This window comes from Pristiophorus japonicus, chromosome 11 (genome assembly GCF_044704955.1).
Source record: "Pristiophorus japonicus isolate sPriJap1 chromosome 11, sPriJap1.hap1, whole genome shotgun sequence".
In the NCBI taxonomy this organism is placed as follows: Eukaryota; Metazoa; Chordata; class Chondrichthyes; family Pristiophoridae; genus Pristiophorus; species Pristiophorus japonicus.
Window position 1 is genome coordinate 180,138,162 of NC_091987.1, and position 12,189 is coordinate 180,150,350.

The following is a 12,189-nucleotide window of genomic DNA, read 5'->3' on the forward strand; positions in this document are numbered from 1 at the left end:
CCATGTATGTGTACAGGACTCGAACTCCATTCAGTTTCTACTGTCCTGAGAAGAGCTGATGGGCTGGTTGGGAGAAATTGAGAGTGTGTCAAATGAGAAACTAGGCTATATGCTGGCCTGGGTTAAATTCCAACCCATTCCTAATGCTTAGCAGTCAGGAGTTCTGTTCGTTATAAGTGTATTACATGAAATGAGACTGGGTGGCCTTAAACCAGGTCTTGGTATGTACACGTTTTTGGCATGAATTGATAACTCTATTTATTGATACAACTGGTGCAGGAAATGGAGAAATGTCACACACGCAGGGGCCGTTCTTCTGACACTGGGGCTGAGACACATTGGTCGAGCAGAGTAGAGGGAGTTTTATCAGCATCTCACCATTCTGTAGCTGACCTCGTAAGTTGCTCTCAGGAGATTCTGCAATACTTGACTGAAAGCCACGCAGTGTTATAAAGAGTACCAAGGGATAGAACAGCTCGCCGCAGTTTGTGCAGAAACATTGTACGGTTTGCTCAAGGAATTCCCTTGTACATTTTTATAATCTCATAACCAGCACCGCTGCTTTTCAGAGTGTCAATGTAATTGTGAGTCTGCAGGTCAAGTGGCTCTGATATTCATTGACTCAGGGTCCCCAAACACAAAACCAGCACCAAGTGCCATTTATCTGTTATAAAAAATGTTAGAATGTTAAAAAGAAAATTAACCCACAGCTTCTCCTGGGATTGTATTTCCTCTTGTCCTCAATGAAGAATATTTCAGCCAAGAGTATTCAGAGAATCACACAGCACAGAAGGAGGCCATTCGGTCCATCGTGCCAGTGCCGGCTCTTTGAAAGAGCGATCCAATTAGTCCCACTCCCCTGCTCCTTCCCCGTGGTCCTGCAAATCTTTTATTTTCCAGTATATATCCAATTCCCTTTTGGAAGTTACTTTTGAATCTGCTTCTTCCACCCTTTCAGGCCGTGCATTCCAGAGCATCACAACTCGGGGGTAAAAGAAATTCTCCTCATCGCCCCTCTGGTTCTTTTGCCAAGTGCCTTAAATTTGGATGCATACGGGCTTGTCAAGGCTTGTTGCATGTATCCTAATAATCACGCCACACAAATAACGTTCCTCCTTGGCTAAAAGACCAGGATTTTCCACATTCTGAGTCTTTGCCACTAACAGGTATCACAAATTCGGAAGAAACCTCAGGGGGACAGAACTGACTAGTTTTATTTCCAGCTTTTCTTCTTCAGGAGTCGGCTTGTCTCAGCTCAGTCGGGAGTGCTGTCACCTCTGATTCAACCAGTGTGGATTCAAGGCCTACTCTAGGCCACCTGGACTGATGCTCGGAGTAATGTATGCACCTGTGAGGATGCTCACAGATTTGTTGAGCTGTTGATCAACTACGACACGCAGCTCCTGTTTGTGAGCTTGGGGGGCGTCAGGACCGCCGTCCAGGAGCTGCCTGTCTTTTACAAGGAACTCACCAGGGTCTGGAACAAAGTCTCCACCAAGCGCAGCTCTCCACCGACTGGAGTGGCGGCTGTCCTGCAGGAGCCGCTGCTCGGAAATCCGTACCTCCACGACCGAGGTTTTAGGTGGCAGTCGGACGAGAGGCTGGTGAGGTGACCAGGGTCAGGGGCCTGCTCGATGGTGGAGGAGTGGGCTGGATGGTGCCAGACACGCTGCCATCGAGTCGCTAAAAACAGCTCTGGGCCCTGACTCCGTTAGGTGCATCGAGGAGGCTCAAGCACGTGGGGAGATCCCGTCCAAACTGACCCCCGTCCGGACGGAATTCCTCATCGGCGCCAAACCCCGGAACCTCCCTCGGGAGCCGTCGCCTCACAACTTGAGCCACCTCTGGGAAATCCCCTCCGTGCCTTTCAGTTCTGCGTGGAGGGGTTTCCTGTACAGGCTGCTCCTGCACACTCTCAACTTTGCCATCCTCGTCTGCCGTCCGGACACGCCATGGCGTACCATCTTGCCGTCCGGAGGAGGTGGGGGTCCCCGATGGAGGGCACTGTACGCGGGAGTCCTCCCACTATTTATCGGGGACTTGGCCTGGAGGGTGGTGCACGGAGCAGTCCCGTGCAACAAATTTTTAAGCTAGTTCACGGACTCCCAGGCCGCCTGCAATTTCTGCGGTCTGGAAGAGTCCGTGTTCCATGTTTTTATGGAGTATGCGAGGTTGCAGCCCCTGTTTCATTATTTAAAGGGGCTGCTCCTCAATTTCTGGCTGCACTTCAGTCCCACACTCCTGATCTTTGGACACCCTGAGCGGAGGTGAGCGGGTAGGTCCGAGGGCCTCCTCGTGGGACTGCTCCTGGGCACGGCCAAGGGTGCCATCAGCCGGTCCATGCAGCGGGCGGTCGAGGGGGTCGTTCAGCCCGACTGCCTGCCTCTCTTCCGTGCGTACATCCACGCCAGGGTGTCCTTGGAGATGGAGCACGCGGTGTCCACCGGTACGCTCGCGGCCTTCCGCGAGAGGTGAGCACCGGAGGGACTGGAGTGCATCGTCACCCCCGGCAACCAAATTTTAATTTGATTTTATGTTTTAAAGTTTAATTTGTTTTAATTGCCGGTGTTTTTAGTGTCCCCCTCCCCTTTTATAGGGGGCACTTGGAAAAGAATTTTGATTTTAGTGCCCAAAAAAACCCCCCAAAAAACCCCCAAAAAATACAAAAAAACCCACAAAAAAAACACAAAAAAAGGGCCTTGAAAATGTTTGGAGTGTCCCCCAGATCAGGGGTCACTTGACCTAATGTTTATTTGTCTCCTTTAAAAGAGTTGTTGAGCTGTTGAGATGGGAGGGGCTTCGCCAGTCACATGATGTTCACAAGACTCAATAAAACCCCAGCCATTTGGGGTCGAGGGATTCACGATGTAAGCCTGGTGGATGAACTGCTAATCTGCAGTGTGATTGCTTTGCTAATAAACCAGCTAGTTCTTAATAGCAATGTGTTCTTAAGCAAAGAACCCATGAAGCAAATGTATTAAACTTGGTGCTACACTGAGGGAGTGCTGCAAAAGATAAACCTTCTGACAATGCATGAGACATAAAACTGTGCTTCTCCGTGTCTGGAACATTCCCGAGCTCTCTGTGACTTTTGTCAGGAATCCCTACCCACCTTTAGCCAGTAAGTAAGTGCTTATTGCCAGAGCCAGGGTAAAGAATTTGGCTCAGTACCATTTACTGTCTAACCTGCCAAGGAAGCTGACTGCTCCAGTCTTAAAGCTCAAGCCACATTGAAAGATCCCATCTAGTGAAAGTCTTAGAATATATTAGTCATTCAGGCTGGCAACTGCTTTTATAGAATAGTTGAAGTCAATGACAAATGTTGTCTGTTATAGATCGACTTCACTGTGCAATGTTTGATGTACTAAACAGTGAAAGTATTCCAACCAGATGCTTCTGACAGATTAGTAAATCAGCTTGTGTCTGTGTTTCCCACACAACCTTTTCTCCCCAGCGTGTGGTTCTTTGTCTCTTCATCTGCCTGTCTTTGCGTCTCTTTCTCGGTCATTTTTTCTTTGCCTGACACATCCTTTGTAGTTTGTACCTCTGCATGCCTGTCTGTATATAGCTGTGTGCTCCTTTCTCTTTGTCTGTCTGCCCTGTGTCTGCAGTTTGTCTGTCTGCCTGCCCTTTACTCTTTGTGTGTCTTTCTCCTTGTCTGCCTCTCTCATGTGTTCCTTGCTCGCAGTCTGGACTCAGAAGAATGACCCCATAGGTGAGGTACCAGAGTGCCTGTGGAGTCATAGCCCCAAGCTCGGCTTCGCAGACCGGCAAAATCTTGGCCAGATACAACTTGTTCCCATTTGCAATAATAGGGCCTCTTTTATATTGTCTTTCCAGCTCAGCATTCAGGAGAACTACCGGAACAATCCGTTCCACAACTTCCGACACTGTTTCTGTGTGACACAGATGATGTATGGTATGATCCATCTCTGCAACCTGCAGGTGAGTGGCGATTGATGTCTAGCTCGCACTCTATCACCCCATCCAGTGATTGCATTTACTCTTTCACGGTCACAAGCTCAGGAGTAAGGGCTATGTTTGGTGAATATTTGCAATTTGTATCAATTGTATCTATTTGCAATAGCAATGAGGAGTTTTACACCTAACTCATGGTACAGCCAAGCCCCCTTTCTCTTTACTACATTCAAATGGAGTTGTGGACATGGTTGAGTAAGGCAAAAACAGATTATTAGATTATAGTCACCAATAAATCTAATAAGGAATTCAGGAGAAACCAGAGAGTGGTGAGAATGTGGAACTCACTACCACATGGAGTGCTTGAGGTGAATAGATTAGATGCATTTAAGGGGAAGCTAGATAAACACATGAGGGAGCAAGGAATAGAAGGATATACTAGTAGGATTAGATGAAGAGCGGTGGGAGGAGGCTCGTGTGGAGCATAAACATCAGCACAAACTAGTTGGGCTGAATAGTCTGCTTCTTTGCTGTAAATTCTATGCAATTCAATGTAAATTTATTAGGACACTTCTACAGGTCAGTTTGGTAAGCGCTACCCTGCGTAGAATGGAGAGCAGAGATTCGGTAAATAAAACTCACTGTAGTCAGACAAGTATCAATGTTCACATATAGTAATGTGTTCAGCAACTGGAACCAATCGGGTTCTGCAAACAGATTCAACCATCACTGCACACTATCTTACAACATGCATTATTTTGTTAGTTAGTGACAATCAAAGAAGCAATTAGAGGAGTTGGAGAAAGAATAGGGGGTTGTGTTTTCATTTATAACTCAGACTGTAAGACGTAATGTGGGTGCTCTTTGTGGCCATTTCAAATGTTGCTCAGAAGTGGATTGGTCACAACCAGCCAGTCACCGCTCCGCTCCTAGGGCAATACATTAATATAAGCAAGGTGGCATCTGAAGGCACAGACACCCCTCACGAGGTGGTCATCCAAGGATAGCACAAACATCAACAAGCTGCTGTATGTGACCTGAACTGTCCCTTTCACGCCACAAAGTCGTATTAGAGTTTTGTCTTGTTGAGGTCAATTAGAGGTCAGAACAAACTAGCAGGAAATGGCATTTCTTTTTACTCATTTACTTTTATGTTGTGACAGAAATAAATCACACAGGCTGCCATTGCGTTCTAGCAGTAGACAAACCGCAGCCTGCCTGACTAGGCTAGCTGTATCGACATGCATCAACATTCCCCAATATCAGAAAGGTCTGCAGTCAGAAACACAGTAACCAATACAGCTTTTGAGTAGCTGTGCATGCAAGCCCACGTGCACAGTGGTGTGTGTACCCAATGGTGTGTGTACCCAATGGTATGTGTGCCCAATGGTGTGTGTACCCAATGGTGTGTGTACCCAATGGTATGTGTACCCAATGGTGTGTGTACCCAATGGTATGTGTTCCCAATGGTATGTGAACCCAATGGTGTGTGTACCCAATGGTGTGTGTACCCAACGGTGTGTGTGCCCAACGGTGTGTGGGTCCAATGGTATGTGTGCCCAATGGTGTGTGTACCCAATGGTATGTGTGCCCAATGGTGTGTGTACTCAATGGTATGTGTGCCCAATGGTATGTGGGTCCAATGGTATGTGTACCCAATGGTATGTGTGCCCAATGGTGTGTGGGTCCAATGGTATGTATACCCAATGGTATGTGTGCCCAATGGTGTGTGTACCCAATGGTATGTGTGCCCAATGGTGTGTGTACCCAATGGTATGTGTGCCCAATGGTATGTGGGTCCAATGGTATGTGTACCCAATGGTATGTGTGCCCAATGGTGTGTGGGTCCAATGGTATGTGTACCCAATGGTATGTGTGCCCAACGGTGTGTGTACCCAATGGTATGTGTGCCCAATGGTATGTGTACCCAATGGTATGTGTGCCCAATGGTATGTGTGCCCAACGGTGTGTGTACCCAATGGTATGTGTGCCCAATGGTGTGTGTGCCCAATGGTGTGTGTACCCAATGGTATGTGTGCCCAACGGTGTGTGGGTCCAATGGTACATGTGCTCAATGAAGTGTATCCAATAGTGCGCATGTTCCTTTGCATCAGTGTTGCTGCCAGTGCGAGGAGTGCATCTGCAATGCAAACTGCCTCATCAGTTTGTGGCACATGCTCTGCTTTCTGAGTAAGTCCAGAGAGAGGGGACTTTCAGTCTCTGTGTCTGGGCTGGAGCTGATCCCAGCCTCCAGTGGTGAAAGAATAAGCTTCTAATTTTCTATACTAACCAGTAATTGCGTCACCCTTGTTTTCATTGCATGTGAACAGGAGACTCTTAGTCTGACAGATTTGTTGATCTTAATGACTGGAGCTATTTGCCATGACCTGGATCACCCTGGATACAACAATGCGTGAGTATGATTGTAAAATAACATTCAGTAGCTGCTGGCTAGCCACATAGACAGGGATTTACTATCTAGCATTTACTTGTTAACATGAGGAAAACTGTCCAACTTGAGAAATATATTATGCCGGGGACAGTATGTTCCGAACATTGTGTTACACAGGGAGGTATATGTACTGAACATTGTGTTACACAGGGAGGTATATGTACTGAACATTGTGTTACACAGGGAGGTATATGTACTGAACATTGTGTTACACAGGGAGGTATATGTACTGAACATTGTGTTATACAGGGAGGTATATGTACTGAACATTGTGTTATACAGGGGAATCTGCATTGAAAAATTCTCCTGATGGTGAATATATGTGGGATATCAAATCAAAACTATTTACAGATGCATTTTAAAATTTAAAGTTTAGACTGTATTTGAGACATTGGCCCATATTTTACAGAGCCTGCGACAGCATACGCAGTCGTAATTGCCCCGCAAGTTGCGGGTTTCTGCATCCACTGTGTATGTGCGAAAACTCGGAACGTGCGATTTGTCAAGTTTCAGCTTGATCCATCATCTGCATGTGCAGGAAATGGACATTCGCTGACCGAGAGTTGGGCTATTTTCCCAATTACTGCCCGGCAAATGCCCATGAAACTCTTACACCTGGTAAGGGGAGGCCTAGGGCCTTCTTTTAACCAGCATAAGGATTTAAATAAATATTAAAATAACATTTTTTAAATCAATTGAACATTCAAAAATCTTTTAAAAATATATTATTTTTGGCTCCTATAAAAATTTTTAAATTTATTTTTCAAAAAATTATATTTATGTTTTAAATGTTTATTTAAATTGTATTTTAATTAATTTTAAACGTGAAGATTTATTTTTATTTAGGTTGAGTGAAAATGTATTTTTATATAATTCCTATTATGCTTATGGGGATTCCGTTTGTAAATGGAGTCCCCATAAGCATAATGGGAATCCCCCTTTTTAATTGGTTGGGCCGGCCCTCATGATCCCAGGGATGCTTGTGAACCGTGCGCGCCCATGGGATATGTTGGCCTCTACACGGGCCTACCCCTGCAGGCCCAGGACCAGAAGAGTCCAAAGGTATGGAGGCTCTGGGTAGGTGCGTACTTTTCTCGCGGATCGGAGGTATTTGACCACGGGAACCCTCCGACCCCAATTTGAGGGCCATTACTTACAGGCGGCAAAGACTTAAGTGAGGTGTCTGCTTTCTAAATGTCGCCCAGGTACCAGATCAATGCCCGCACTGAGCTGGCCGTCCGATACAATGACATCTCCCCTCTGGAGAATCATCACTGTGCTGTCGCCTTCCAGATTCTCTCTCAGCCGGAATGCAACATCTTCGCCAATGTGGATCCGGAGATCTTTAAACAGATCAGACAGGTCAGTGGTCATAGCATTTAGTGATGTGTGGGACATACACAGCGCTCTCACCCAGCCTCTGGAGACAATAGATGGGCTCACTCTTTGTCAGTCCTTCCGACCAATCTCACATTTCTAGTTTTTTTTCCTTTACGTAATCTTATGCAGTCTCATTCGATTTGTTTCCACTCATCTGGAATTCACTTCCATGACTTTTTCATTATTTAATTGCTGAATATTCATCAGTTACTTGAATAATTATTGCTGAAGTGTTAAGCTATGTTTGTTTAATGAACGTTCTCGATACCTGTGTTATTTGTGACACTGTGTAATAGAACATGCTCTAGTTTGGTGGGATGCAGTGAATGTGTTCATGTCAAACCCAAGTTTGGCTTGACTTGTCTTTATTTACTTTTGCCACTTTTCCAATTTCCTGTACTATGAGTCTTGGCCCTTTAATGTAATTTTTTAAAGAGGATATTACATTGTATAATGTACTGCCTAAATATTGCATTGTCTAAAATATTGTGCGATACTGTGCAGTGTAATGTCCTGTTTAATGTAGGATGCTAGGTGGTTTCTGTGTTCTAGATAAGTTGATGCTAAACAATGCAATGTTCAGTTCTAGATCAGTGTGGCATCCTGTTCTAGATCGGTATGTTGCAATACACTTTGGTGTCCTGTTCCAGATCAGGGCGAAGCTATGCAGTAAGAAAGAACTTGCATTGACTTTGATGATTTCAGGATGTCCCAAAGCAGTTTTCAGCTAATCAATTCCTTTTGAAGTGTAATCATTATTATTGTGTAAGCAAATGTGGCACTCATTTCTCTACAAACAGCAATGGGGTGAATGACTGGTTAACCTATTTTTAATGGTGTTAATTGAGGGATGAATGGTGGCCACGATTCTGAGAGAACTCCTTGCTCTTCTCTGGAAAAAGTGCCACGGGATCTTTTGCATCTGTCTGAACAGCCATGGCCTTGGTTTAACATTTCATCGGACACACAGCACCACAACAAAGCAGCACTCCCTCAGCACTGCGCAAGGCCATGTGCTCAAGTCCTGAAGTGTTGGTCGAACCTACAACTTTCTGACTCCGAGGCAAGAGTGCTACTCCTGACCCAAGCAGGCTGAGAGAAACTCAGCTTGGTCTTGGGTATGGTTTGTTTGGCACTGTTCCACTGAGGCCATGGCAAACCAAACCAAACCAACCTCGAAAGCTGGACCTACTTTTGGAACCAGACCAGTTAGTAGTGAATTCAGGACGGACTTTTTCACACAAAGGGTAGTAGAAATCTGGAACTCGTTCCCCCAAAAGGCTGTGGATGCTGGGTCAGTTGGAGTTGCCAAGACTGAGATAGATTTTTGTTAGGTAAGGGTCTCAAGGGATATGGATCAAAGGCATATAAATCAAGTTTAGCTGCAGATATGATTAAATTAAATGGCAGAACAGGTTGAAGGTGTTGAATGGCCTGCTCCTGGTCTTTATTCCTATGTTTCTGCTCACCCTTTCCTTATGAACAACCTACAGCAACGGATGCTCTTAATTATCACATAATCGAAGTTGGTCAGGCCAGGTTCTTGTTTTCTAACTCTCTCTGCCTATTCTTCTATCTTTCCGAAAGGGAATTATTACACTTATTCTAGCGACAGACATGGCTCGACATGGAGAGATACTGGACTCATTCAAACCAAAGGTTGCCACCTTTAACTTCTTGAATGAAGAACATAAAATGAGTGTAAGTAAAACAAACATAATCTGCAGAGCAATGAATGGCCTTTCTAGTTTGCAAATTAAGAGATTCTGACTCCAAACGTTTGCAGGCCCTTTGGGATAGGCCCAGTGTCAGTCGGCCAGGAGTGCAGCAGAAGGGGTGGAAAACTGATGGGACTAGAATACACTATCCATGAGTTTCTGTCGGGGTCTGTTTGGAGTGGAACCTCCTCCCTCCATGATATGGTGTGTGGAGTTGGGGCTGGCGGTGGAACTGGGGGAAGGAATCTCCACGCCTGGAATTTCCTCATCCTCGGCTCAGCAATTGAGCAGCAGGAGTAGGTCCCACCCAGACCCCAGTAAAAATATTGGCTCAATTATTAATAGTTGGCCCTTTTATAAAGGGAAACAATTGGATTTAATGGGCTAGAAATTCAGTAGGTTAGCACCGGGAGGGTGGGGGGAGGGGTCGCTAATGGGGCACTAAGGGGTTAGCGCCTGGGCGCGGCGAATACAGCGATGTCTGCGAACTTCAGTCCTGGTTTAGCATGGCGCTAACTCGTAGCCTCTGAGCCTCTAGCGCCTCGCAGATCGTGACGTTATAAAGTGCGCAGCACCTTGTTACTGCCCTGGATGTAAAATTGGCTCTCGCCCCCTGCTGTATCGCCTTGTGCCGACGACGCCAGCAAGAGGAGGTGTTGCGAACTCGGCTGGCCGCTTGGGGAGCGGTAATTAAAGGAAATGGTTTTCAAGTTTGCCTGGCGCAAGATGTCCGAGCCCGCCACATTGTGAGTGTGTTTGGGGCTGTAATGGCAGTCGCGCAGGTCATCTTGCAACACAGAACTGCCGACAACTCGCTTGTGCAGCATCACTGGCCCTTCCCTTTAGGTGAGGAAAGCAGCCTCTCGTGCCGTTATCAATGCGCTCAAAATTGTTGAGCACTTTGCCGCTAGCGCCCCGCTCTCGAACTTTAGCGCTCTAAGAGAAGTGGTTAGCGCTTGATTTAGCACTCCACTTCCCTCTTGGAGGGCTGAAGCTGAATGTCGCTGGAGGCGAGAATGATTAGCGCCTGGCGCTACTTTTTCAACTTTTCAAAATTTAACGCCCCAATCGGGGCACTAACGAATTTCTAGCCCAATAAACTTAAAGATTCTGTGCCTCTCGTACCAGCTGGGAGAGTAGCAGCGAAAGGAGAGGTTGGAAAGCTGAAAATTGGGGGAAGGGAAAGACTGTTAAAGGCTAATGTTTACATATTGTGACAAAGCAGGAACGCATGATCTTACTTAGATAAAATGTTTGTCCCTTGTTTTTCTAGCTGAAAATGCTTCTTATCAAGTGCTGTGATATTTCCAATGAAGTGCGGCCAACAGAAGTGGCAGATCCCTGGGTAGACTGCTTGCTTGAAGAGTACTTTACACAGGTGAAAGATGCATAGTTACTGATCTCATGGTGCAAACTGTAGAGGACGGGATTGGTTGTTTAATTTAACGGGCTGACAATAAATGGAGACATGCTTGGCTAACAAATCAGTTGGGTCAATATCCTGGAATTCCTTCCTAACACCATTCATCAACATAGGCAGTCCCTTGAAATCAAGGAAGACTTACTTTCACTCTAAGTGAGTTCTCAGGTGACTGTACAGTCCAATATGGGAATTACAGTCTCTGTCACAGGTGGGACAGGCAGTCGTTGAAGGAAGGGGTGGGGAGCCTGGTTTGCCGCATGCTCATTCCGCTGTCTGCACTTGCTTTCTGCATGCTCTCGGTGACAAGACTCGAGGTGCTCAGCACGCTCTCAGATGCTCTTCCTCTAATTACGGCGGTCTTAGGCCAGGGATTCCCAGGTGCCGGTGGGGATGTTGCACTTTATCAAGAAGGCTTTGAGGGTATCCTTGAAGCGTTTCCTCTGCCCACCTGGGGCTCGCTTGCCGTGTAGGAGTTCCGAGTAGAACGCTTGCTTTGGTCATCCCATCCTCCGTCGTCAAACTACAGTAGACGCTTGCATTTGCGCACGTTCAGAGGCCAAACTCTAAGCCATCGTCAACATCTTCACCGAGGCATATGAAAGCATGGGCCTTACACTAAACATCCATAAGACAAAGGTCCTCCACCAACCTGACCCCGCCATACAGCACTGCCCCCCCAGTCATCAAAATCCACGGCGCAGCCTTGGACAATGTGGACCATTTTCCATACCTCAGGAGCCTATTATCAGCAAGGGCAGACATCGATGACGAGGTCCAACACCGCCTCCAGTGCGCCAGCGCAGCCTTCGGTCGCCTGAGGGAGAGAGTGTTTGAAGACCAGGACCTCAAATCTGGCATCAACCTTTTGGTCTACAGGGCAGTAGTGATACCCGCCCTCCTATATAGCTCAGAGACATGGACCATATACAGTAGACACCTCAAAGCGTTGGAGAAGTACCACCAATGCTGCCTCCCAAAGATCCTGCAAATCTACTGAGAGGATAGACACACCAACGTCAATGTTGTCGCTCAGGCCAACATCCCAAGCATCGAAGCACTGACCACACTCGACCAGCTCCGTTGGGCGGGCCACATCATCTGCATGCTATGGGAGCACCATCACAAGGACTACGGTGGTTCAAGGAGAAACCCCACCACCTTCTCAGGGCAACTGGAAATAGGCAAGGATGAGGAAAGGCTTTTCGTTCCATTGAACCTGATCCCTCTAGTACCTAGCTCTCCCACTGTAGCATCCAGCTTCCTTGGAACTTCCATGTTTCTGCCTTTAATACCCCACC

The 12,189-nt window shown here is 46.6% G+C and overlaps 1 protein-coding gene across 2 annotated transcripts in view; it reads left to right on the forward strand.

Annotated features, from left to right (window-relative positions):
- The window catches only part of LOC139275888 (high affinity cGMP-specific 3',5'-cyclic phosphodiesterase 9A-like), a 41,763-nt gene that overhangs the window by 15,960 nt on the left and 13,614 nt on the right, over positions 1-12,189 (forward strand). For both annotated transcript variants that reach the window (XM_070893107.1, XM_070893108.1), the window contains 5 exons: positions 3,841-3,945; positions 6,249-6,331; positions 7,576-7,732; positions 9,338-9,451; positions 10,742-10,846. In XM_070893107.1, coding sequence (XP_070749208.1) covers positions 3,841-3,945; positions 6,249-6,331; positions 7,576-7,732; positions 9,338-9,451; positions 10,742-10,846 — 564 coding nt within the window. The remainder of the gene's footprint in view (positions 1-3,840; positions 3,946-6,248; positions 6,332-7,575; positions 7,733-9,337; positions 9,452-10,741; positions 10,847-12,189) is intronic.